Here is a 27,322-nt window from a genome sequence, read left to right on the forward strand (position 1 = left end):
AACAGGAAAGAGAATCAAAAGATATTCAATAAGGCTAAATAGTATCCATCCTTATATGAGGAGATAATTCTTGTAACTCCAAAGAACTCTGTTACTATTAGGGCAGTTAGAAGGAGTATACATAGATAGAGAGCAAGGGCAATAAGTTGAATATAATGGGATGATAGGAAAAATTAAATTAAATTAAGGTATGAGAAAGAGGAATGCATTGGGAGAAGGGAAAATTAACATGGTGTAAATATGTAAAAACATCGACAAAATTATCATCTATTACATATGCCACATAAAAGAAGCATAAAAGAGTATTCACTGTGGATGGAAAGATAGGGGAGGTGGAGAGGAGAGCATATGAATTTTACTCTCATCAGAATTGGCTCACTGAAGGAAGATCATACACAATGAACTTTGGTACAGAAAGCTATCTCACTCTACAGGAAAGTAGGAGGGTAAAGGGATGAGGGAAGGGAGGTGGAGCTAATAGAAAAAGGAACAAATTGAGGGAGGTGGAGGTCATAAACTGAATAGTGATAAATGGGATGGAAAGTAATACACAGTAATCATAATGGTACAGAAAATTTTTAAAAGTTTCTCTAATGGAGGCTTCATTTCTCAAAAACAAAGAGAAATGAGCTAAATATATAAAAATACAAGCCATTCCCCAGTTGATAAATGGTCAAAGCATATGAGCAGGCAGTTTTCAAACAAAGTAATTAAAACTCTCCAAAGTCACGCAGAACCCCCCCCCTCTAAATCACTATTAATTAAAGAAATGCAAATTAAAATAACTAAGGTACCACCCATACTTATCAGATTGGCTATTATTATAGAAAAGGAAAATGACAAAGCTTGGAGAGTATGTGGGAAAGTTAGGAAACAAATGCATTGTTGAGGGAGTTGTGAACTGATTCAGCCATTCAGGAGAGCAATTTGGTCTTATGCTCAAAGAAGTATAAAACAGTACATAGCTCCCCCCCCCCAATTTTTTAATTTGGAAAATTTTATTTAATGAATTAATTTAGAATATTTTTCCATAGTTACAAGATTCATGTTCTTTCTTTTCCCTTCCCTCCTCCCACCCCCACACCCACAGCCACTGAGCAATTCCACTGGGTTTTACATGTGTCATTGAGCAAGACCTATTTCTATATTATTGATATTTGCACTAGAGTGATAATTTAGAGTCTACATTCCCAATCATATCCCCATCAAATCATGTGATCGAGCAGTTGTTTTTCTTCTGTGTTTCTACTCCCACAGTTCTTTCTCTGGATGTAGATAGCATTTTTTCTCATAAGTCCCTCAGAATTGTCCTAGATCATTGTATTGCTACTACATTTGATTGTACCACAGTGTATTAGTCTCTGTGTACAATGTTCTCCTGGTTCTGCTCCTCTCGCTCTGCATCACTTCCTGGAGGTTGTTCCAGTCTCCATGGAATTCCTCCACTTTATTATTCCTTTTAGCACAACAGTACTCCATCACCAACAGATACCACAATTTGTTTAGCCATTCCCCAATTGAAGAGCATCCTCTCATTTTCCAACTTTTTGCCACCACAAAGAGTGCAGCTATGAATATTTTTGTATAAGTCTTTTCCCCTATTATCTCTTTGGGGACCTGTAAAGGAAGGATTTTGGAAAGAGAGGCAAGAGGGCCACAGAATGTTATGAACCTGCAGAGTGAGAGGCAAACCCATTTGGAATACTAAAAGAAGGGGGCTGAGGGAATTCTAACTGCCAGCCAGGGGCGGGTGGGTAGGGATTTGGAGAGGGGTTCTGGAAGAGAAAGCCAGCTCTTGGAGTCAGCTCAGATCTCTTGCTAACCCCAGCCTAGAAAATCAAAGCTGAGGGAGAGGAGCCAATCAAACTGCCACAGTTGCCTCAGAGAGAGCATACCTCTTTGGGTTGGGCCCAAATCGCTCTTCACCACTCACATCTTGCCTGCTAGGTAGAGAGCCGCGTGTGCTAAGAAGTGAAAGCAGGAAGAGCTCAGTAGGCTTTAAAGCCAGTTTAAATAGAAATTTTGATCTCACTCAGGTGGGGATCTCAGTGAGATTGGAGGGCATCTTGGGAACTAGAGCAAGGACTTCTAGGGATTGAAGTCTGGGGTTCAAATCTCCAATTTTACAAAATGAACTAGGGAATGATGGGTAACAGACTTCTGGTGACATAAAATAATGAAAAGTAGACACCTTAGGGAAAACACAGCAATTCAGGGCAATTAATATAACGAGAAACAGTTTTGCAAATCTCATTCATTTGAAAAGGAATAATATTATGGCAAAGTGCAATTCAACTCCATTCAATTTTAAAAATCTTAACTATGTTCTACATACTTCATGATAACTTTGATTATGTTCACTACTGTGTTTAGGGAGCCAAAGTCAAAAGTCTCTAAAATTCCTTAATAGTTTTGTGAATTTTAGATTTTACTCTACCCTGCTTAGTCTTTAAAATTCTAGCAACCAGGAATGTATACATCCCCACTTAAGGATTGACTGTGGGAAAGGATGGCCTATGATCAACATGTGCTAGCAAGTGACAAATTAGAAACAACTGACTGATCTCTCCTGGGCTGTCCTAAGCCAAGTTTAAGCCACCATTGGTACATGTGAGACACAGGAAGTGATATAAAGAACTGGCTATATATTTTGTGTGACTTCCTGTGAAGGTCACTTGCTCAGAGGCATTTACAGTTTTGGCAGAGCTGACCCTAGAACTTGAGCCTGGAAGGGCTCCTCAGACAGCTTTCTTTTAGATGGTTACATGGTGAGTGATAAGACTGACTCCCCTTTCCCTTGCCTTTCTGGAGAGGCCCCTTGGCTGAGGCCTCTGAACAACTTCTTGGCTCAGACCAGGCCGGAGCAGTCTAATGACCTTTTCCTCTCTTCATCTTTAATTGTGCATTTGGAGGATGTTATAATTGGATAAAAAAGGTCAGAAATTTAATTTAGGGTGGAAAAATTTGGTAGAATTTGAGGGGAAGTTGAAGGAGGACCTAGGAATAAAGTAAAAAAGAAAAGATGGATTAAGTCTGCAGGAGGAGAAAAAAGAACAGAAGATGGAGTATTCAAGAAGAAGGAAAAGAAAAACTTCAATTGCTGAGGTATAGTAAAAGAAAAGCTCAAAGTAAAGAATTTAGTTGGTAAGATACTTGGGTCCTGGGCAAGTCTTTTAATTAACCTCTGCCCACCTCAGTTTCCTTACTTATAAAATGAAAATGACAATTGCATCTGCCTCAAAGGATTGTTGTGTGAATAAAATTATATCGTATTTATAAAGCACTTAGCATAGGGCCTGGCACATTATACATGCTTTATAAATAGTTACCAACTTATTGATAAAGTACTTTGCAAATTTAAAGCATTAAATAAATTATTATTACTAGGTAAGTAAAATAAATTAATGAGAAAGCAAGGAATTAGAAAAGGTAACTGAAGTTGAGTGTGTTTTTCAAGGTGTTAATGAGTACTAAAAAGGTAAGGAAAGTGACAGGTCTGGGATTCTGGAGTGGGAAAACAAGGGGAATGGAGTCAGTATTTATATAGTACTTACTGAGTGAGTGCCAAACATTGGACTAAGTCCTTTACTTATCACATCTGATTCTCACAATAACTCTGAGAGGAAGGTGTTACTATTGTATGCATTTTCCAGTTGAAAAAATGAAGGCAGACAGATTAAGTCACTTGCCCAGAGTCAAGTGGCTGGTTAAAGCCACATTTTAACAAGCATCTTCTTGACTCCAGGCTCGGTGTTTTCTCCTTGCTATAGGAGGAGTTTTTGAAATGCATCAAAAGCTGAACAGAGAGGTATTAACAGAGTAAAAATGGGGCATTTTCAATTTCCTGCAAATCTACTGTAATTTTCTCATTGTTAAAAGGAAAACAGCTAACATTTGATTGACTTTCTTAAATAAAAAGATATGGGAAAACGAATGGGAAAATTCCATGCTGGATCCAGTTTCTCCCAAAAGGGGGGAATGACCACTAAGGTAGAAATGGAAAACATCTTAGAGTTTCAGAGAGAAGAGGAAAGGAAGACGGAAAACAGACAAACATGTATCTGAGATTTGGGAAAGTAGGTTTCCTAAATCACATATCTGACTCTACCACTCTTCTGCTTAAAATGCTCAGATGACTTCTTACAACTTCTCAAATAAAATAAAAGCTTCTCTGTCACTTAAAGCCTTTCACAATCTGGTTCCAACTTACTTTCCACACTAATTTCCCTTTTACTACCTTATGTATATAGGTGATAAATGGCAGAATTGGGATTTCAACTCAGGATCAGTGACAAATTTCAACACTTTTCATTGTGTCATATAAAAAAGAAATAAACGATGTGGATTATTTTAAAGAGCTTTTAAAATAACAAATATGAATTGTGTCAAACACATTTGTATTGGAAAAGGAAATGGACTGGAACTTTTAATCAATATATATGCTTAATAGTATTACTTTTAAAAATATTGGCAGTCAGAAGTTGGGTAGTTTTAATCTTTACATTCTGTGGGGAAACAATATAACCTTTCTAATTCATTTATTAGAACAGTTAATTCATCAGTGTATTATACTATGAAATATATTATTATAAAGCAAAGAAGAATGTTTATTTCCTCCTTAATTATTTCATCTTATTGAGACTCCTTCAAAACCAAATTTTCTCAATTAAAATTTGTAGACAGTAATAGATACAGTTGTTACATCGTAGCATCATTGTGAATATAGTAAGCACTGAATAAGTATTTGTGGGTTGGAATACTTTCATCCAAGTTTGAACATTTCTCATTCTACTTGTCTTTCTTACCTGCTTTAACAGAAAATGGCTTCTCAAGTAGAAATATTGTTTGCTTCCAGTGGGTTTGGGTAGTGTGGGGACCAGTAGAGAATAAAACCTGCAGAGGCAGAGTGCAAAAGTATTTGATTGAGTAAAAGGCTTTTGATATTATGCTACATTAATCAATACCAAACACATTGCAAATGCTTGCAACAGCAAAATATGCTTAGATATGTATCAACAAGGAAGAGGCAAACTCCAGACAAAAAAGTGCATTTAATAGATTTAATTCATTATGTAACCTATATACTTACTTTTTTGTGGCAGTTCTTCTCAAAAAAGATATCAAAGTAGCCAGCAATTGCCTATTAAAAAAGAAAAAAGGAATTTCAGTAATGATAATTAATAACTGATTATTCATTCCTTTTTTGGGTAGAGAATCTCTTTCCAGATCAATGAATAAAAAGATCTATTTCTTAAGTTATATTATACATCTATACCTGCATGCGTAAGCACAATTTCCAAGGCAGAAGAGTCATAAGGGCTAGGCAATGGGGGTTAAGTGACTTGCCTAGGGTCACCCAGCTAGGAAGCATCTGAGGTCAGATTTGAACCCAGGCCCTCCTGCCTCTAGGTATCTTTCTATCCACCTAAACCCCCTAGCTGCCTCTCACAATATATTTTTCCACTGAAATGATATGATTAAGTTCTCTTGCTAACTCACAAAAATTTATTCAATGCAATACAGGCGAAATACTTTTAGTTCCATAATACTACCAGTGTTAATTTGCTACTTAAAATTACAATTTACTATTCAATATTTTGCATGGATGGATTCTGTTTTCTCTCTTTCTTTGACTTCAGAAGAATACAGGCCTTCATCAAAAAGTGTTCATTTTAGTGACTTGACTGGCAAAGATGGAGGAAGAAGCCATATAGTTAATGTTTCTCCCACAACTTCTCCCCTAAAGAGCTAGGAAGAGGGATTTCACCTAAAAATAGTCTACACAAACTCTAATTGAGAAAGTAAAAGACTATATAAACCAGGAGGTAGGGGTGGGTTGAGAAGGTATTATTTCAACTTTATTTTTATCTGAACAGGTTAAAGAAGATGAGAACATATAAAAGAGTCTGGTATAGAAATATATTTCCTCAAGAAGGAAACAAGGAAATGAGACAAAGAAAGAACAAGAGGGAGGGTACATTCAGGGAGGGCTTAGTCCCATGCAAAACAAATTCTGTCAGAATTTTTAAAAGAAATAAAAAAAGGGGGGGAGAGAATCTGTGATTGGGAGGTAGGTGAGGAGAAACAAGGGATAATGGTAAATTGTACCAAGTGCTGAGCACACCCCTTCTTTCTCAATATCTGGTTATTTTGTAAAGAGATTAGGGACAGAGAATGAAGAGAGGAAGAAATGTAAGAGAATTGGGTGGAAGAAAACACATAAACACTATAACTACAAATGTGAGTAGGATGATAAAAAGCTTTAGGGAACATGTAACACCCATTTTTCTGTTAAAAATAGTATTAACACTGAAATAAATGAGCCTTTTTGTCATATGGAAAGTATTATAGATCTAAAACACAGAGCCAGTATTCTGTGTGAAAGGGATAGACTAGAGGCCTGGGAAGAATAGAAGTAAAGTCAGGATAGCCATTATTATCACTACTATTTGAGATATTAGCAATGTTAGCTATAGTGAAAAGAAAAAGAAAATTAACAAATAAGCATAGGCATACAGGAAATAAAATTACTTTTTTTGCAAATGACATCTTTTATTTACTGAGCCATGAATCAACTAAATATTTAAAAATTGACAAGAAATTCACCAAAAGTTGTAAGACGTAAAATAAATTCCCTAAGTCATCAGCATTCTTGTAAATAATCAACAAAGTCTAGCAAGAATAAACAAAAGAGAAATTTCATTCAAAAGAATCACCTCTGCAAAACTTGAAAGCAATCAGATAGGAATTAGGTTAACATGAACAACTTAAACCAAATACCACTATAAGCTTAAAAATACATCTAATATAAGCTTGGATATATATCAGAAACAAATTAGATGAATAAATAGAACATTTTCTTTCAAATCAATAGAGTTTATGATCAAACAAGAGAAAGGGACGATTCTAGAAGGTAAAATGGACAATTTTTATTTAAAATTAAAAAGTTTTTGCACAAATGAAATGAATGCAGTTAAAATTAGAATTAAATAGTTAACTGTGAAATAAATTCTTTGTGGAAAGCTTTTTTTGGTAATGAACCTTCTAAGATATTTAAGGAACTGATTCAAATCTTTAAGACAAAAGAATCATTTTCCAGCTGATGAATGGCCAAAGCACAGGAATAGGTAGTTCTTAAAGGAAACAATCCAAGCTATCAATAGCTATAAGAAAAAATGTTCTAACTAATATTTAAAGAAATACAACTTAAAAGTAGTTCTGATGTTCTACTTCATACTCATTAGATTAACTCAAACAACAATAAAAATGACAAATGTTACAAAAGCTGAGCCTTGTAGGTAAATTGGTCTAATTTTTCTAGAGAACAATCATGAACTATATCTAAAAAGTCACGTAACAGTACCTAACCTTTGATCCAGATATAAGGAGTACCCAAAGAGATGAAAAGGGATCCATATGTACAAAAATATTTATAGCAATTCTTTTTGTAATGTAAAAGAACTAGAAACTAGGGGACAAAGAAGAGCATAAATTGGGAGATAGCTTAACAAATTATGACAAATGAATGTGACAGAATGTTATTATACCATAAGAGAGCATGAAAAGGTAGAATGTTTCAGAGAAACCTAGGAAGACCTATATGAACTGATACAGAGCGAAGTGAGCAGAACCAAGAGAATAATTTATACAGTAACAAAATTATTGTTAAAAAAATACATTAAAACAAATGTAAAAAACATGATTCTAGAGGACTGATGATGAATTGTTGATGAGGAATGATGAATCTTCTGATGGGGAAGCTGTGGATTTAAGATGAAGAAAGAGAGCTGGATATAGACAATATGGAAATTGTTTTGCTTGACAAGGAATATACATTATAAGGATTTTGTCTCCTACCCTTCAAGGATGGTGATGGGAAGGTGAGACAAAAAATATCCTTCCTTCCTTCCTTCCTTCCTTCCTTCCTTCCTTCCTTCCTTCCTTCCTTCCTTCCTTCCTTCCTTCCTTCCTTCCTCTCTCTCTTTCTCTCTCTCTCTCTCTTTCTCTCTCTCTGTCTCTCTCTCTCTCTGTCTGTCTCTCTCTCTCTCTCTCTCTCTCTCTCTCTCTCTCTCTCTCTCTCTCTCTCTTTCTTTCTTTCTCTCTCTCTCCCTCTTTCTTTCATTTTGTTGGAGACTAGTTCTTCTTACATATTTTAATCAGTTTCTGACATATCTTAGAAACTTATTTTCAGAGAATTTGCTGTCTAGATTTCTCCCCCAGTTGTTTCCTTTCTAATTTTTAAAAGCATTGGTTTTGTTTGTGTAGAACCTTTGTAATTTTAAAATAAAAATTGACCTTTTTATCTTCAGAGTCCTTTCTATAACTCATTTGGCCATTGCCTTTGTCCCCCTATCCTTGGATGCAAAAGTACTTCCTTCCTTTTTCCTCTAAGTAGTTTATGATATGACCTTTTATATCTCAGTCATACTTCCACTGGAGAACTGCCTGGGACCACTGAGAGGTTAAGTTACTTGCTCAAGTCACCTATCTAGAAAATGTGAGAGTAAGGCAAGACTTGCTTGAATCCAGGTCTTCCTGACTCTAGGCTGCCTTCTAAGTCACACTGCCAGGCTGCCTCTCAATGGAAGATGAATAGGTTTGTAATAACACTATTTTAGCTCAGCTCTCCAGGATGAGATTATAGTAACAGAATATCTTTTGGAAGGCAGAAGACAATATAGTCTAGTCAAGACACAGACAATTAAAACATCAGTTCTGTTGACAATCCCATATGCCATTCAATGACTCAAAAATGAAGGATGTCATTATAAAAAGCCATAATATAATTTTTTTCTTATCTAAAAGTCATTTCTTCAAGTCAAGATCTTCCTAATGACACAAAAACTTCTTCCATAAAAATGAAACCATAATAAGATGTTCTAAAGTTGGAATGTTGCATCTTTTTTGATTTAGTGTTTTGTTAACTGCTATTAACAACTATTACTATCTTTTTTTATACCACTATCACCACTTCCCAATGACTCCTTCCCACTTCATTGTTCACCAGGCGAATCAAATAACAAATAAGATAAATAAATCATCTTGTTCTTCATGTCTGAAAACACATTTATTTTTCTTTGCCAAGAGCTGATTATACTTTTGCTGAGAGGAAGGAAGCAAGCTTTTCAGTCAGTCTTAGGGCAGTCTGGTCACAGTACTGATCAGAGTTCTGAAACCTTTCAATTTACAACTGCCTTCTTATGTTTCTAAGGTATACATGTGCTGATTAATTGATGAGTGTATGTTGAATATAATGAATCAGTGCCTGGGAAGAAATATACTTTGGAAGGGAGGCAGGGAAGAATTGCTGCTTTCTCTTCCTGAAATCTCTAACAAGGCTTATTTTTTAAAATAATCTCACTGGTTTCTTTAGTTTCTCATGGAGACAGCACAGTGAAGTGGAAATACTGGTTTGGGTAATAAAGGACATAATTCTAGTTGAAATTCTAGTTTTGCCATTTGCTACTGGTATGAGACTGCAAATTAATTTCTCTGGGGTCTAGTTTCCTCAGATAAAAAATAAGGAAGCTGAAATAGATGGCCTGTATGGTGTCTTGTCTACGTACAGGTAGATGGTACACACAGTATATAGAATGCTGGGCCTATAGTTAAGACTTCTTATCTTTGTAAATTTAAATGTGGCCTTAGACCTTTACTAGATATGTGACCATGAGCAAGTCACTGAACCCTGACTGACTCAGTTTCTTCATCTATAAAATGACCTGCAGAAGGAAACAGTAAACTACTCTAGTATCTTACCAAGAAAACCTCAAAGTTGGGTCATGAAGAATTAGATATAACTGAAATGACTGAACAAAAAGATCCAGCTCTAAATCTATGATCTAATGTCTAGAAGCAAAGTACCATAAGTATTAGGGAAAGATTTAAAAATGTAATTTCTAAATTGAAGTAGAATCAACATTCCCACCTAAATAAAAATAGCTAAAACTTTAGAACAAATGAAATTCCAAACTAAAGGGAGAAAACAATTGTAAAAAAAAAAGCTAACTAGGAATGCATTATGGGAAGATGGTAGAGTAGGATGTGAAGCTTCCTTACTCTCCTAATACTTCCCCAAAACAACCAAAAATAACTCCACAGAATCAACACTAAAATCAGTAAAAATAGACAGGGATCAGAAGTGAAGCTAAACAGCCAGGGATCATTAGGGAGGAAGGATTCAGACTACCCTAGCCTCAGTCCCACCACAGTAGACCCAGGGGAGGAACAGAACAGAGGTAGTTCTTGGGGGCAGGATTGGCAACCTCACCATAGCTGCTGAGCCTGGGAGTTGGTATCCCTGAGGATACCACTGGAATCCATTGGCAGAAGGTCCTGGGAGTATCTGTGTCTGCCATGGCCTGGGCCCCCACTGGCTCAAGGCTAGGGACTGAAGGAGAGGGCACCACAGAATCTACCAGTCCCAAGCCCTAAGTATAGGATCTCAAGCCCCATTGCTAACAAACCAGGGCCTTTGGAGGTTGGAGGAATGCCAACTAGACACCTACTCTATCCTAGGCTGTAGCAGAAAGAACTGAAGACTGAGGAAGGAGCTCACACTGGTGAGTCTGGTTGTCCAGAAACTGGGACCTAGCTAGTTTTGATTGCTCCCAGGAGAACAGGTCTGTGGTTCCTGACAAGGGGAGGTGGACTATGTGTGAAAGAAATTTACCACCCCTCCTTTCTGAGGTCACTCCTGTTGAGTATTTGCATACCTGGCATGAGCCTGAATGTGACCTGGAGGCAAGGATTATGTGAAGGAAATGATTGACTGGATTAGGTGATTAGGATAAAATGGCAGCCAGGAAAAGACAGCAAAAGAGTCAAGAGATCACAAGACAGGAGGCAAGGAGTGGATATTTGCTGCACACTGACCCCTGGACTGCCCCACACCCCCCACCCCACTCCGGCAGCCCAGGAAAAATAGAAAGTCACAGTTGGTTCCTGAGATGTGATGTGTGAGAGTTGGTGGGTAGAGAAAATTTTTGATAAACTGAGGCAAGAGGGGATTTCACTCTCTTCTCTTCTGTGGTTGTGGCAGGCTAGATTTCCCTGTGAGTATGGCTAGAGGGCCCTAATGGAAAATAGCAAGCTAAATGGAATAGCAAGCAAAGTAACCTATATCTCTCTCTCTTATTTTTCCATCTTTTCCCCCTACTACTTTTGATTTAATAAAATTATTAATTTGTAGGCAGTCTCATAATTTCCCCTCTTACAACTATCTGCTTGGAGTTGTAGTGGAGAACTGCCCACAGGCTCCAGCTGGAGCACCTGAGATTAATAATAGACTGGGGTTTGTACCTGGGACTAGGAGGACACCCTACCTTGGACTATAAAAACTAGAATAACTAAATAGGATTGAGGAAAAAACAAAAATGTAAAACAAATTACTGAAATCTATGGCAACATATGGCAATGCTGGAACTCCAGCAAAAAGTCTACTATTGGTCTGGTTGCTAACAAACAGCAAGTGAAAAGAGAGAACCCAACCATTGATAGCTATCATATGGAGACAGGGAAGACCTTAGCTCAATTCAGAGAACAGCAAAGTAAAAACATCTACTTTAAAAACAGCAAAGAAATATAATAAAAGGCTACAAACTCAAAAAGAGGTTTTGGAATAGCTTTAAAAAAAACTCAAAAAGCTAAATGAGAGAGATGGAAGAAAAATTAGAAAAAAAGAGCAATGCAAAAACAAAAAAACAAGAAAATTATGAAAAAAAGATCGCCTAACTGGAAAAATAGATACAGAAACTTTAGGGGGGTGGGGGGAAATAATGTACTAAGAACCAGAATTTGAAGTCTAACAATTTCCCAAGACTACAACAAATTATAAAGCAAATTCAAAGGAATGAAATAAAAAGAATATGAAACATTTTATCACCAAAACTGACCTGGAAAAAAGATCAAGGAGAAACAATATAAGAATAGTTGGATTGGAAATGACCAAATAAAATAATGTTTAAAAAAAAAAGAATAGTTGGAAACCTGGAAAGTTAAAATCAAAAAAAGAGTTTACACCATACTCCAAGAAAACATCAAGGAAAATTGGCCAGAAATTCTAGAAACAGAGGGTAAAATCCCTCAGAGACCCAAAGATGAAATCATGTACTAGAACATCATTGCTAAGTTCCATATCCTCCAAGTTAAGGAGAAAATAGTATAAGCAATGAGAAAAAAAAATTAAATATTGTGTAGCTACAGTCAGAATAACATAAGACTTACAAGCTGCAACATTAAAAGAAAACACGACATGGATCACGACCCTTTGTACAGCAAAAGAACTGGGCTTACAACCAAGAATAACATATCCATCAAAGATGAACATAATTAAAGAAGGGAAAAAGTGGCTATTTAATGAACTAAAGGAATTTCAACTATTTCTGGAGAAAAACACAGAAAACTCAGCAGAAAATTTGATCTATAAGAAACATACAAAGGTAATGAAAGAATAATCATAAGCAACCCAAAATTCTAGAACCCCTGGGAATGGCATCATTGCCCAGGTATTTTGAAGGGGCAGGTATGGATAGAAACTTCAATGTTGAGTAAATATGAAGGAATGAGCAGAAATGGTAGTGGAAATGACCAAGAGGAGGTAGGGTGGAATGATTATCTCACACAGAGGAAGAATGAGTAGAGGAACTGCGATAGAGAATGGGGCAAGGGGATAAAAGTCCAGAAGTACTAAAACTCCACTCTAATCAGACTTGGGATAAAGAGAGAACAGCACATACAATTAGATGAGTAAAATTCTTCTTAATTGTGGGACTAAAAACACAGAAGAAAACTGCCTGATCACAAGGTTCAATGGAGTTATGATTGGGGATATAGACTCTAAAAGATCATCCTAGTGAAAATATTAATATGGAAATAAGTCTTTATCAAAAACCCAGTGGAATTGCTCATTGGCTACAGGAGGAGGATGGGAGAAGAGGAGGGAAAGAACATAAATTGTGTAACCATGGAAAAAATATTCTAAATTAATTAAACAATATAAAAAAAGAAATGTAAAAAAAAAACTTAACATACAAAAAAAAACAGGAGGGAAAGGGGATGAGATAAGGGAAGGGCTGGGAGTGCCTTGGAGGGACTGAGGAAAAAAAAGAGAGAGAGAAAAAAAAGAAACTAAAGAGTTCATGTAATAGTACAAAAAGTCATTAACAAAACTGAACATTTTTAGTTCATATTTATTCTGTTCTAGTGTTAGTTCATGTTTACTTGTGATTACAAGAAAAAAACTTAATTATGCTATTCTTGTAATTGTTAATATGAAAATAAAGCATTTTGTTTTTTAAAAAGGCATTAAAGATTATAAAATGTGATAAAATACATTGATTATTGAAAATTATAAAGTTAATTTGTATACTATGCTTCTTTTGTTGAGAATACAAAACAGCATTGGATTTTGTACATTAATATAGAATCCAAACAAAACTTAATACTTGACCTTTGGGATTATTAAATTTTAACATACAACTAGAAAAAATCAGCATCCTTTACATCCTCTTGTTAGATAGAAATAGAAAGCAAGAGTATTATCTAGTTTCAGTTGTTAGATGACCAGAAGACTAAATAGATGACTAAAACATATGGAACACTAAGCTTTTTTTTTTTTAATGTACAGACTTCCTATTTTTTTCTAAATCTCTTTTATAATATTTCAATTCATTTCAGAAGTGTGTCTGTTTCTATTACTTATGCAATGAAGCATACTAAATTATTATTTTATAAAACTCACTGAGTGGAACTAATTACTTTTGAACCTGAATGTGGTCATATACTAAAATTGCCATTGGAGGCTAAAGATATTCAAAATGGTAATGCTAAGGAAATAAAAATGATACTTCTAATTATAATAATAAATTTTTTGACCTGGAAGGAGCTTTAGAAAACATTAGCTTTCACCTCTTCATTTTTAGATGAAAAAGCTGAGGAATAGAGCAATAAAATAACTTGTTCATGGTTATATAGAGAATTATTGCTGAATTGAAACTAGGATCTTTGTCTTCTAACATGTTGAGTATCCTCATTAAACTCCCTTAATTCCTTTTTTTTTTTGTATTTTAACTTTGTATTTTACAGTATTTTTATTGTTGGCCAAATTTTTCCCTTATAATCAGACATATGAGGCAAAAAATATAAAAAATTGCTATAGGTCAACTGTAGACACTGGAGGGAAATAGCAAGAGTTCTGGAATTAGAAAATCTTTGTTCAAATCCCATTTGCTCTATTCTCTATGTGATCTTAGGCAAATCATATGACCTCTCTGGCCTTCAAGTTTCCTCATTTGTAAAATGAGACATGGATCATTTCAGTTCTAAGGCTAAGATTTTGTGATGCTACCATAGCACAGGGAAAATCTACTGGATTAGGTGTCAGAAGGCCGAGTGTTTAGTTCCAGATCTCTTTGACCTGTCTGTATGCTGTGTGCCCTTGAGTAGTTTTTAATCACCTCAGTATAATAGTGGGTTATTCTAAAAGTATACTTGGAAGGGAACATGATTTTGATTGGCTCTTTTATTGACCAGTTCCCTCCATACTTCTAGTGAAATGTAACTCTTTAATATGTTTCCTTATAAATCCAACAAGCTAGAGGAACTTGTTCAATCAAGAAGTACCTATTAATTGCCACTATTGCTAGGCATTGTTCTAGGCACTGAAGATGAAAAGACAAAAGTAAAACAGTCCTTGCTCTCAAGGTACTTACATTCAATTGGGCAATGGGAATACTGAACATACAAAGATTAGTAAATAGATAATATGTGTGTGTGTGTGTGTGTGTGTGTGTGTATGGCAAAAACAAAGAATCTGGTGAGGATTCTAAAAAGATGAGGTGAGAGAGATGGAGTGCTTCATTTGAATGCATGATGAAATCACTTCCATCTACTTTATTTGCTTCTCCAAGTACCACCTTTGGGGCAGCATCCTATTTAAATGTAACATATTAAAGTCTTCTGATTTCTTTTATGGCAGTAATATTCATATTTATAGGGCTCATTAAAAACACCACAGATGATTATCTATACGTAAGTCTATAGAAAATTTGGTAACAAACATGCTTTTCTGCTTACCCCTGCCCCCTGCAGGTCCAGTCCTCCCAGAACTATTACCTCTAACCCTACTTTGACACCTAATGGTCATCTTTCTGCCACCACTCTCACTAAGATGGTGATTAAAATGTGCTTCTTCTTGATTACCTCAAGTAGGTGTTACAGTTTTTGGTTCCTTCGACTAGTTCTGCCCAATTTGAAATCATTCATTTTTCATCATCAGTAATTTTGAGGGCATATACACAGTAACAAGAAACAAAAGGACATGGAGCCTTATAGCATATGGTGTTCACAATGAACACCACCCCCACTCCCCCTGCAAATATTTGTTAAATACAAACCGCAAGCATCAATGATGTCTGCTTAGTTGCAATTACAGAAGCAGATGGAAAAGTTTTCCATTTAAGCTTTAAGTGAACAGGCAAATAGTACTTCAACGACTAAGGGAAAATTATACAATTAGGAAAACAGGTGCTCAGGATTCTAGTCACCATTAAGACATAAACAGTTCATTGTTTTGATACTCAAGTGGCTAAGGCATGAGGTGACAGAAATATTAATAAATAATATATCAATTCAGTTAAATTCAAAATACATTATATTGAAATCTACTGTGTGTAGAGCACTGGATTAGAATTCAAAGATTGGGAAAAAATAATGAATGATGACTTACTTAGAAAACTTCAGAGAACAAATAAACTACTTTAAACAATTAATATCTTGAATAAAGTAATATAATATAAAATAAACACAGCATTTTAAACAGAGTAATATCAAAATCCAGGAAAAATAAAAGGAAACTATCATTAAAATAAATTTTACAAAATGCATAAAAATCCAAGATTCAGTATGTCAAAGTTCACTTAAGATTTGTATAGATAAATTACAGATCACTCTATAGAGAAAGAAATAAAGAATTACAAAGAGAATAATCAGTCTGCACAGGGAGGCCATGCCAATAAAATAAAAATTACAATACTAATTTTAATGTACAAGTGTAGAGTATACCAAACAAACTAACAAGGGAATACTTTTTGGAATTATACAAAATAATAATGAAAATTATTTGAAGAGGAAAAGGTCTATAATTTCAAGGGGGCATAAAAGGGAGGAGTATAAAGTAGGAATCATTCTATAAGAAATGAAAATAGCATAGGGAATATAGAAAAGCACCAGGGTGAGGAAACCCTAGAAGTAGTGTGGAAGACTTTGGGCCATAGCAAGATAAGAAGAAAGTTCTCCCATCAGGGTTGTAGCCCAAGTTTCCTGTGGAAAAAATGAACATTATGGTCAGAGAGGAGGTAAAGAATAAGTTAGAAAGTGAAAAGGGGACCAAGTATAACATCACAATCAATTTGAATTTGTAAATACACCAAAAAAAATGTGTAAGTGCAAAGGCAGATGATGTAATATATTTTACTTTAGGACATTTTTTTTTTGTTGTTAAGTCAATGTCCTTCTATAAGGAGCTATCTAAAAAAAGGCAAGAGAAAATAGTAAAAGTGTAGTCTCTGAAGATTTGATTATAAAAGATTTTAAAACTTAGGTACAAAGATATTGCTGGAACTGTTCATGCCATCAATGGGAGAAATTAACGGGGAAAAACGTTCATATGAAATACCATCCTTTATACCCAGCATTGAAATTTATAATATCACTTTTTTTCTCTATAGTTATAGCACTGTTAATTATTCTTGACAAGGTAATGATGGCAGTATAGTAACATGGAAATAATGCTCAATTTGGGGAACCAGGTGTTGCAATGAAAGTAATGTTAAGTGGATAAGCATGACTGGCAAGTCCTCAGACAGAATCTTCAGAGCTGACAGGGGAAGATTCCAAAGCTGGTGAAGAGTCAGTTTGTCCCAGTTGGAGTTGGAGCTGATAGAGAAACCTGAGAGTGGAAAATCTCATCTCTCTCCTGGACTCCCTGGAACCTTGGACAAGCAGACCTTCAATCAAGAGTAAGCAGAAGTTTCCCAATACCCTTAGGTGGACTAAGGGGAAGTTTGAGGAAGACTTCTGCCATTCTCTGGCCCTCAGCAGACCTCCATCTGGATATCAACAACTGCCTGTCAAGGACTCTATTTTGTAAGATCTCTATTGTTCTGGCCTTTAGGATTTTAGTATAAGAAGACAGGATTATTAGTGGGAATTTACATTAAGGGTTTAAGGTTTAATATTTCTCCTTCTTCCTCCTTTCCCTAACCTCTTCTCTATTAAATAAAACCAAATAGTTATATGTTAATCCTTCTGTGTTGCTTCCCTATAAAACCCTCCTAATTAATACTGGTATTTCACAGGTCAGAGAACCTGGGTTCAAATCTCTACTCACTTACCACCCTTAGAATACAATTTTGGGTCTTCAGTTTCCTAATTGGCAAAATGAAGAGGTTTGCTTATAATTCCTGAAATCGTTCTAAATCTGTGATCTATGATGGAACATTAGTTTGTGGTTGCTGGTCAACTACCAAGTCAAAAACAGATAAGGAAAGGGCTGATGAGGACGCTTGGCAGAGGGAGGAAGTCAACCTAGTATTAAAAATTACTAACAGGAAATTCATAAATTATCTTGACAGCATGCAGATAATTGAAAACTGATTATACCATCATTATCTGATATATTAACAACAGTACTCGTTCCTTTAAGGTAGCTAGCAGGTAAAGTGAATAAAGCAAGGGACTTGGAATTAGGATTATCCAAATTCACATCCTGCCTCTGATAAACTGGCTCCGTGAGCCTTGACAGGAATAATTAACAATGCTATATCTATAGAAGAAAAACAGGTCATGTGATACATTTCAATGCTGGACTCCTAAAATGAAGCACCTCCTTTCCACAGAATAAATTATTTCCAGGGATCTAAGAGTTTTAAAAATATTAAGAAAGCATTTTAAATCTGAGTAGTTCCTAGGAAATTTGAATACTGGATATATAAAAACAAATCAAACATGTCTGAAGATGTAGAGAAAAAAAGGGCTCTTTCCCCCTCTTTCAAACCATAAACACGACACTTATTTCCTGCATTACAATTTCACTGCTTCATTATTATCCCTTTGACAAGTCATCTATAGGTCCCCTGAGGACTAATCTCAATGAACTTTACTCTCACATTCTCTCTAAGAGTCATTCAAACATTAGACTAAAGAATGAACACTGGGAAATTGAAAATGATGACAAGTAGACTATGGTAATAAATTACTGAAGCTGTAACCTGGCAAATATGGTCCTGAAAAATATGAGATTAGGTTAGAAAAAATCCTAACAAGAGAATAATTTTTGTCTTTCTTTCTCCATAAATATACTGTCAGGGACAAACAAAACTGTTGGGAAAAAATTAAATGCATTAAAATCTAGTATCTGCAGCAGCTGGGTTAATCTGTAGAGGCAAAGTCATAATGAAAATGAATGAACTTTCAGTGTGTAGAGAAGTACAGCATGCCATAGCTGTCAGCAAAATTTCAGTCACATAGCTATTTGTGGTGAAAGAAGGAGAAAGTCTAACTGCAATCCTGAGAACTGATCTAAAATCTGAATTTCAATGTTTTAAGAAGACAAGGGAGTTAATATTAAAACAAATCATGGGGGGGGGGCATTATTTTTCACTGCCCACCACTCTCTAAATCTTGAACATAATCTTCACCAAAGAGCTTACAATCAATTTGTAAATCATAATCACATGCACACACTCACACATACTCACTCTATTTTAAATATAGAGAAGCAAGATGCCAAGTGGAGAGAAAGTCAGGGACAGACTCAGGGTCAACAAGGGTTCACATCCATGTCAGATACATACTGGGTATGTGAGTCTAAGTTACTTAAACTTGAATTATCTCAGGTACTCTAATACTAAGCTGCATAATGTCTGCAGATCTGCAGGAGCTCCCTATGAGGGATAAAATCATTGAACCTGACTAAAAATCTTAAATACAAATTAAAGTATAAAGAGAAGACACAGTATCAAAAGGAGGCATTCAACTTTGTAGTACATATACTTCAAAAGTTTGTTTAAAAAATAAACTAAGATTTGGGATGGAAATATGGGTCAGATTTCATAACCTTAAACTGTAAAACAAATGTTTTTCATCTAAAATTTTAACTATAAGGTAAAAGGAATTATTAAAAAAAAACCCACTGTAAAATACATTTTCCTTATCAGTTATCCCTATTGTATATTCCTAGGTATATTAGGGTAAAAAGAATGTAGTTCATTTATAATTTTAAAAAAATTAATGATCTGTAATAAAAAATGAACTGCTTTAATAAGCATGTAGGTACAATGAATATTGCTTATATAATAGTAATCACTACAAACATATGTAGCTGTATTCCAGTTAACAAACTAAGATCAGACTAGTCCTTATGAGAACCAGTGAAGACAACCATACTAATTCTGTGAGAAAGAAGGAAATTAAAAATTATCATCATCACTATCACCTGCAGGGAGCAATTTATCATTTCTGTTCCTCACTGGTATCATGTTCCAACAGCATGCAGCTACAGCAGATACAATTAGGCAGCTGGCCACAGAAGTAGGAGGATAATGTGCTTTTGATGGAGTTTATCCAAGCATGGAGATAGAGTGCTTGTAATCCATGCAGCAAAGTCACTATAGTGTAACAAAAAGACAACTGCTATTTTGTGATGGAATATTTCTTTAGAAAACCTTAATATGATCAAAATATTTATCAACTAGTGTACTTAAAAGTAGTGAAAGTTTAAATATTAATTACCAAAAAATCATATTACATTAAAAGCCAACTAATCTAAAAAATTTACAAATAAATTTCAGAACTAATTATATGTTGAATACTGCTATCGGTAATTGGTATTTAAACTAAGAAGCAATAATCAAAGGCATTAAGATTATAAAGCATTTTCTTCCAATATTAATTAAATTCTTAAAATTCTGGCCTCTGTTCTTTCTTCTATTAATTTTCTATTTTATCCCAAGAGAACATTTGCATCTTTCTCATCTTTTGTAATTCCTTCTGGGACTAATAAACAGTAGGTGCCAAATATTTCCCAAGGGATATTGTCATTATTGATTAGGGCTCAGTAATAGGCCAAGAAGTAAAGGGAAAGAAGCAAAGACTCTCCATTAAAAAGAGCAGAAAAATTTGTTGGAAAGAGATTTAATTTTCATTATTTGTTTTCTTTAATTTTCATTAAGTCTAATTATATGATTATTAATGTATAACTAGAAAGGTTTTCTAATTTAACACATCTTCCCTTATAATTTCAGAAGAGATTTTTGGAAACAAAGAGATGCCTCTGTCAGTTAATGATACCTGGGTACAAACTTATTTCACATTATCTCCACTATCTTACTTTCTATTGATTACAGAAGGCAGTGATCTATCTATAGACATACAGGCACTGGAAAGATCATACTGAAGATTTATCTGTCTTAAGGCTATCTCATAATACTTGGGTTTTTGTTTTTTTTTTTAATTTTCAGGAGGAGGGAGATGTATTCTGACTGTCCAGATTAGCAAGAGTGACAGAATTACTTCTCTAATTTCTTTTTTTTTTTTAACAAGTTAGAGATATGCAATAGAGATCAGCCAATACATGACTATGTAAATGCAAATTTTGTTATAACATGAAATACATCTTGTCTACCCTCTTCAGTATTGGATACTTTTCAACAAATGTTCCCAGAATTGTGGCCAAAGGGCTTTTGATCAAGCAATACCACTCCTAAGTCTGTAGCCCAAAAAAATCAAAAAAATGGAAAAATACCTATTTGTACAAAAATATTTTTTTGCAGTTCTTTGGGTGGTAGCAAAGAATTAGAAATTGATGTGTTATTCATCAACTAGGAAATGGCTGAACAAGTTACAATATAAGATTGCAATGGAATACTACTGGGCTCTAAGAAAATGACAAGCAAGATGATTTCATAAAAACTTGGAAAGCCTTACATGAACTGATGCAAAGTAAAGTGAGCAGAATCAGAAGAACATTGTACTAGTGCCAGAAATATTTTCTGATGAAGAACTGTGAATGACCTCGTTATTCTCAGTAACACAGTGATGAAAAACAATCCCAGAGGTTCATGATGAAAAATGCTATCTGCCTTCAAAGAATGAACTGGTAGAGTGTATGCAGATCAAAACATATTATATTTCCTTTCTCCTTTTTATTTACTTTGAGATTTCTTCCATAAAACAACTAATATGGAAAAATATTTTACACAATTGCATGTATAAAATCTTTACCAAGTTGCTTATTGTCTTAGGAGAGAGGGTAAAAAAATGGGAGAGAATTTGGAACTGTGTGAAGGAAATTTACCCACCCCCCTTTCAGGCCACATACCTGAAGTGAGCCTGAACTTGACCTGAAGGCAAGGACTGTGTGAAGGAAATTGTTGAATGGATTGATCACAAGGAAAGAATGGCAGCCTGAAAAAGCCAGCGATAAATAGAATCAAAACATCACAAGACAAGGGGCAGGGTGGATGTCTCCTGGACTGCCCCAGGCAAAATAGAAAGTCACAGTTAGCTCCAGAGTTGATATGTAGAATTAGTGGGTGGAGAAAAAGTTTGATAAACTGAGGCAAAAGAGGGTTTCCCATCTCTTCTCTTCCATGGTTGTTGCTGGCTGGACTTCCCTGTGTGTGAGTGTGGGTAGGGGTCCCTAATGGTGGTCACAGAATAGCAAGTTAAATGGAGCAAAAAGGAAAATTAACCTATGTTTCTTTCCTATTTTTCTATCTTTTCCCCCTACTACTTTTGATTTAATAAAATTATTAATTTATGACCAGTCTCATAATTTCCCCTCTTATAGAACTCAAAATTAAAAAAAAAAATTAATGTTAGGGGGCAATGAGATAGCTCAGTGGATTGAGAGCCAGGCCAAAAGAAGGGAGATTCAAATCTGCTCTGATACCTCTTAGCTGTGTGACTCTGGGCAATTCACTTAACCCCTGTTGTGTGAATTTGAAAACCATTCCACCCTACTCAGACCTTACTTTAGAAGATTTGATTTAGCTATCTTCTGATTGTAACAATGAAGACTCTCTCTTTAACAGAATCAGGAATGTCTTGTAGTACCTTACATTACTCCACCCTACTTAGACATACTTTAGGGGAAGATAGAAAGTTGTAATCTCCTAATTGAACATGAAGGTACTTAGTTCTCACCTTATAGTGAAGCTAGAACTTTAAGCCAAGTCTATTTTTAGACCTTAATACAAAAAGGTGTTAAATAACTATAAAGGTTAAATTAATCACAAAAAGGTCAAGTAACTAACAAAAGGTGAACTTAACAAAGAAGTGTGAAGTAGCTCAAAAGATATAAACTAATCAAAGAAGGTGAGAACTAAAAGTATGGGCAGTCCTAGAGAAAACCTTTGATGTGATTGGTAGATGTGAAAATTTAGAGGTGGAGACACAAGGGTGAAAGGTCTATATATTTGGGATTTTTTCATCTCTCAAAAACTCTTTTCCCTGGAAAGTTGGATCTGGCTGATCACTTCCTGTGAGCAGTCTGGACACCAGTTTGATTCTGGAACTCAGCCTGGAGGAGCTCACTCAGATAGCTTCCTTGAGATGGTCTCGTGGTGAGTGGTAAGACTGACTTCCTTTTCCCTTTGGCTCAGGGAGGCCCCTTTGGCCAAGGCCTTTAACTCCTGCGTGGCTCAGCCTAAGCAGTTTAAATTAACTCTTTTTCCTCTCCCTCTCTCTTCTCCTTAAATTCCTTCCCTCTATATTAATTAAATTACCATAAATTTCCAGATTGACTTCGGAATTTTATTTGGTGACTATTTGAATCTAGATTTAAAGGCACAACTCTAAATTCATCTTTACAGTCACTTAGCCCTTTCTGCTCTTCTGACTTGGAACCAATACACAATATTGATTCTAAGACAGAAGATAAGAGGTTTTATTAAAAGAATATTAAAAAGTTGTTTTTATATGTAATTGTGGAAAAACATTTTTTTTAATGACCCCAAACACTCTAGACCAGAAATCAGTATGCTCTTTGCTCTGGAGATATAAACTAGCCTTGGACTTAAAAAGCCAAGGAGATTTGAATTCATAACCCACCTTAGACACTCACCAAAAATGTATCTGAATTAAACAAGTCACTTAACCTTTCCCAGCTTCCGTTTTCTCATCTATAAAATAGGAATAAAAATGTAATTCCTGATAGGGTTGTTGTGACAATCAAATGTCATAACATCTAAAAGTGTTTGTAAATCTTAAAGCATAACATATGTAATAGGAAGGAAGGAAACAAGTATTTATTAAGGGTCTATTAAGGAACAGTCCTAAGAGGTAGGGGCTATTATTATCCCCATTTTTCAGTGGAGAAAATTGAATCGGAGGTGAAATAAATTGTCCAGGGTCCCACAGTTGCTAAGTGTCTAAGGTCAGATATTGTAAAAATGGAGATTTGAACCCCAGACTTCAATCCCCAGAAGTCCTTGGCCATTTTCCAGAATGCTTTGTAACCTCACCTGAATTCCCACCTGGGCCAAGAACAAATTATTATTTAAAGGGACTCTGTTACGGCTCACTCTCTCCCTACTTCTGCTTCCAAGGACACGCGGATCTCTACCTAGCAGACAAGATATGAGTGGTTGTGAATAGGCTCTCTGGCCTAGACACGTGCTTTCTTATTTTGTATTTCTTTTAATTCTTAATCTTTAATAAACCTCTAAATAGATATAATAATAATATAAATAATAAACCTCTAAAAATATAATACTTCTAGCAGAGAAACCAATTTTTAACTGCCATAATATGAACTTGGGCTTCCTGACTACAGGCCCAGGACTCTATTCATTGCACCACTCATCTGCCTATAGCTGTTACTATTGGTTGCTGTTATCTAGAATCTCATCTAGGACATCATAAATGGATAAATAAATCAATAATCACTTTTAAGTATTTATTAAGCACCAGCTCATAGCTGGGAACACAAAGCAAAAGTCCCCTTCAGGCACTGCCCTCAAGGAATTCACCTTTTAATGGGGGGATACACAGGAACACAAGAGCCCATCCAAAATACTTTATAGGGGTAAGTACTAACAGGCTGGGAGACCATAAAAAGTCCCCCCCCCCCCCTCCCAGGTGGTACTAAACTGCATTTAGAAGATTAGGAAGAGATTATATTTTGGACATGGAGACCACAGACCAAGCATCAGGGGCCAAGAACAACCCGAAGGTCAAGGAGGTAGTAAGAAGCCAGTTGTAAAGAACTTTAAATGCTAAACAAAAAAGTATATGTGATTCTGGAGTTCATTGGGAGCCACTATCTTTCACTGGGTAGTCAATGTGCACTTTAGGAAAACCCCTTTGCCAACTTTGTGGAGGAAGGATTCGAGCAGGAGAGACTTGAGAGCAAAGAGAAGGTTGTTGCAAGATTCTAGGAGAGAGGTGATGAAGGCCTGAAAAACCGCCTGTGCATGTGTGTGAATGGAGAAAAGAACACATAAATTAAGAGATGTGAAGAAAGAAACAAGATATGGCAGCCTGGATATGTGAGATAAAAGATTGTAAAAGCAAAACAAAACAAAAAAAAATGAGGGTGCTCCACCCAGAAAGAGTTTGGAAGAGAGACAAGTTTGCAAAGGAAAGAGACTGTTGCATATCCTATAATTTTCTCATGCAATCTTTATCCTTATGCTCATTGTGAGCACAGCAAGAAGAGATAACTGCCAAAGAATGATGCCTTTCGCTGCCTTTGGAAACACAACCATAGGAGCTATATAGCCAGTCCTTTCATTTGCTGGTCCTAGGAAGAACTAGAGAACTTTCCTTTTGGCTTTGACTTTCTTGGGCCTCCAAGTTTCATTTATCAAAAACAAAACAACAAGAAAACAAACAAAAAACCCCCAGAAATATCCTTTAGTTCTGCAAATAGTATGTCAATCTGCTGATCTTTGAACAAATATTTCACATTTAGAGTACATACAGTTAGTAAATATTTAAAAACAGTTGATAAACTGTGATTCTTAGCACCTTTGGCTCCCCATTTTGCTCAGCCACTGCCATACTTTCAGGGTATCACATAAGGAAGGTCAATGTTGTTTATTTTGTTTGTTTCATAGACTCCCACAGTCAGAGTTCAATACAAAGTAGCAAGTACACTGGTCATGGATTCTCTCTGACCTTAGCTAGACGGACCCTCAGAAAATAGATGCAAATCTTCACTAGGATGGCACTCAAAGGATTTCTACTGTTGTAGAAGCTGAAAGTATATGCCCAGCAGGCATTGGCCTTTAGGCCTATGGTCACCTCCATGCCGTGATGGCATGATAAAGAAGTTTATTAAAACATTTAAACAGGTTTGAAGAGGATGACTTATTGGAAGCTGGATCCCTCATTGCCCTTCAAAACTATTCTAACACCAAGTCCTCCAAGAAATCTTCCCATCTCTTTCAGAGCTTCAGAACCTTCTTTCATAGAAACCAAGACAGAATTTTGCTCTCTATCTTTGCAATGCAGCCATTATGCACTCAATAGTCTTCAAAAGTTGCCTGGGAGCCTGAGGAACTACATGACCAGCCTAGAGTCACAGAGTCAGTATTTACCATACTAGAGTCCAAACTTTTCTGACTCCAAGGCCAACCAAATCCTCAAGCCACTTCACTATGCTAACTCTTAATTTAAGTGGAACAGTTCTCAAGTTAAAAAGAGGGTCAGAAAAGTCTGAGCAAATCAGGAATCAATAACTCTAACATGATGAAATCTAGACATGCTTAGAGGCAGGAAAGCTAAACCTTAAGCCATTATGATGATGGACAATCCTGATATACATAAACATAGTATTAGACAGATAAAGAGATTTGATCCAAAATGTTATGTTATGACCTGAGAAAACTCTTACTTTGCCACTGGCAACTTCCACTCCATCCTGCCAAATATACCCCAATGTGTGGGGAGAGAGAAGAGGAGAAGGGGAGGGGGAGAGGAAGAAAAAGAAAAAGAGAAGGAACATTTTCCTTCACATATAAAGATAATGGCACTAATTAATTGTTATGCATTGTATAATTAGAAATGCTAGTGGAAAAAGACAGAAAATCACACTAAAGAAGTCTATTAAAACATTTAAATTAAATTTAAAAATACTTACCAGATGCCCTACTAAAATCTATGATGCAAGTTTAGGACAAATTTTACTTTTTTTCTAAGTAGCACAGATGTGCTTTCCTAACTAGTTTCTTTAGCTTATTAGCTTTCCAAGGTCAAAATTAGGTCAACTTGCACCAAAAGTACTTAGAACTGATTTAATATACTAAGTAATGAGTTTGGAGATGCCAGGTTTAGGCTGTCAGAAGAAACTCAAAAACCCTAAAAAAGGGTTTAAATACTATAATTGCAATGAAATGTACTAATCTTGGCATTTTCTTAAGCCAATGAAAAATTTAAAGCTTGACTAAAAAACAAAACAAAGGCCAGAACTGAACTGAGCAAGAGATCACTAAAGTTTCAAGTGGGAATAGTTTACTTCTGTCTTAAAGAAAAATGTAATCTAGTCTTCATAACTACCTCAAATAGAAAAAAATATGAAAAAATGTAAAAAATTAACTTTTTAACCAATATTGCCTAAAAAAAACTAAGTAAAGTGCTTATAAGACTTGTAAGTTCAATAAAAAACAACAAGAATCAAACATATTTCATTTATTTTTTTGATTTGTTGCCTGATTTTCATCATAACTTCCTCATTTCCATTGGGACTAAGGGTCACTCACTAGTCCAAATATTTTCTCTGTGTATTATGTGTTTCACTGTCTACATATTTAGAGAAAAAAGGATAAATTTGTTCATTCAACAACCATTTATTATTAAGAACTATGTGCAAAGGACAAAGGTCCTACTGTGAACCCCTGACAATGTTAAATGTCAAAATGTCAAATTTTTCATCTACAACTCTAAAATTATACTTCCTTCTCCACTACTCCACTGAGATTTCTTCAAAAGGCAACAAAAATCTTCTACCTATCATATTCAATGGCCTTTTCTCAGTCCTCATCTTCCTTGACTTTTTAGAAGCATTTGACACTGTTAACCTTCCATGACTTCTTGGCACCTTCTCCTTTCTTGCCTTCCATGAAATAGAAATGCAATCTCTACCTAATGAATCATAGCCAAACTAATCAGCCTGACATTCAAAGGCTCCTCTACAATCAGTCTCTATTCTACTTTTCAAGCTTTATTTCCCACTCCACCTCTTAACATGACTTATGATCAAGGAAAAATGGTTTATTTACCATTCCCTAAACACGTTTTAGCATGCCTATGCTCAAAT

At 35.4% G+C, this 27,322-nt stretch overlaps 1 protein-coding gene across 2 annotated transcripts in view; it reads right to left on the minus strand.

Annotated features, from left to right (window-relative positions):
* PRMT3 (protein arginine methyltransferase 3) overlaps positions 1–27,322 on the minus strand; it is a 158,796-nt gene that overhangs the window by 16,804 nt on the left and 114,670 nt on the right. For both annotated transcript variants that reach the window (XM_007497161.3, XM_007497162.2), the window contains 2 exons: positions 5,090–5,140; positions 4,806–4,893 (listed from right to left, as the gene is read on the minus strand). In XM_007497161.3, coding sequence (XP_007497223.1) covers positions 4,806–4,893; positions 5,090–5,140 — 139 coding nt within the window. The remainder of the gene's footprint in view (positions 1–4,805; positions 4,894–5,089; positions 5,141–27,322) is intronic.

This window comes from Monodelphis domestica, chromosome 6, assembly GCF_027887165.1.
Source record: "Monodelphis domestica isolate mMonDom1 chromosome 6, mMonDom1.pri, whole genome shotgun sequence".
NCBI classification, from domain to species: domain Eukaryota; kingdom Metazoa; phylum Chordata; class Mammalia; order Didelphimorphia; family Didelphidae; genus Monodelphis; species Monodelphis domestica.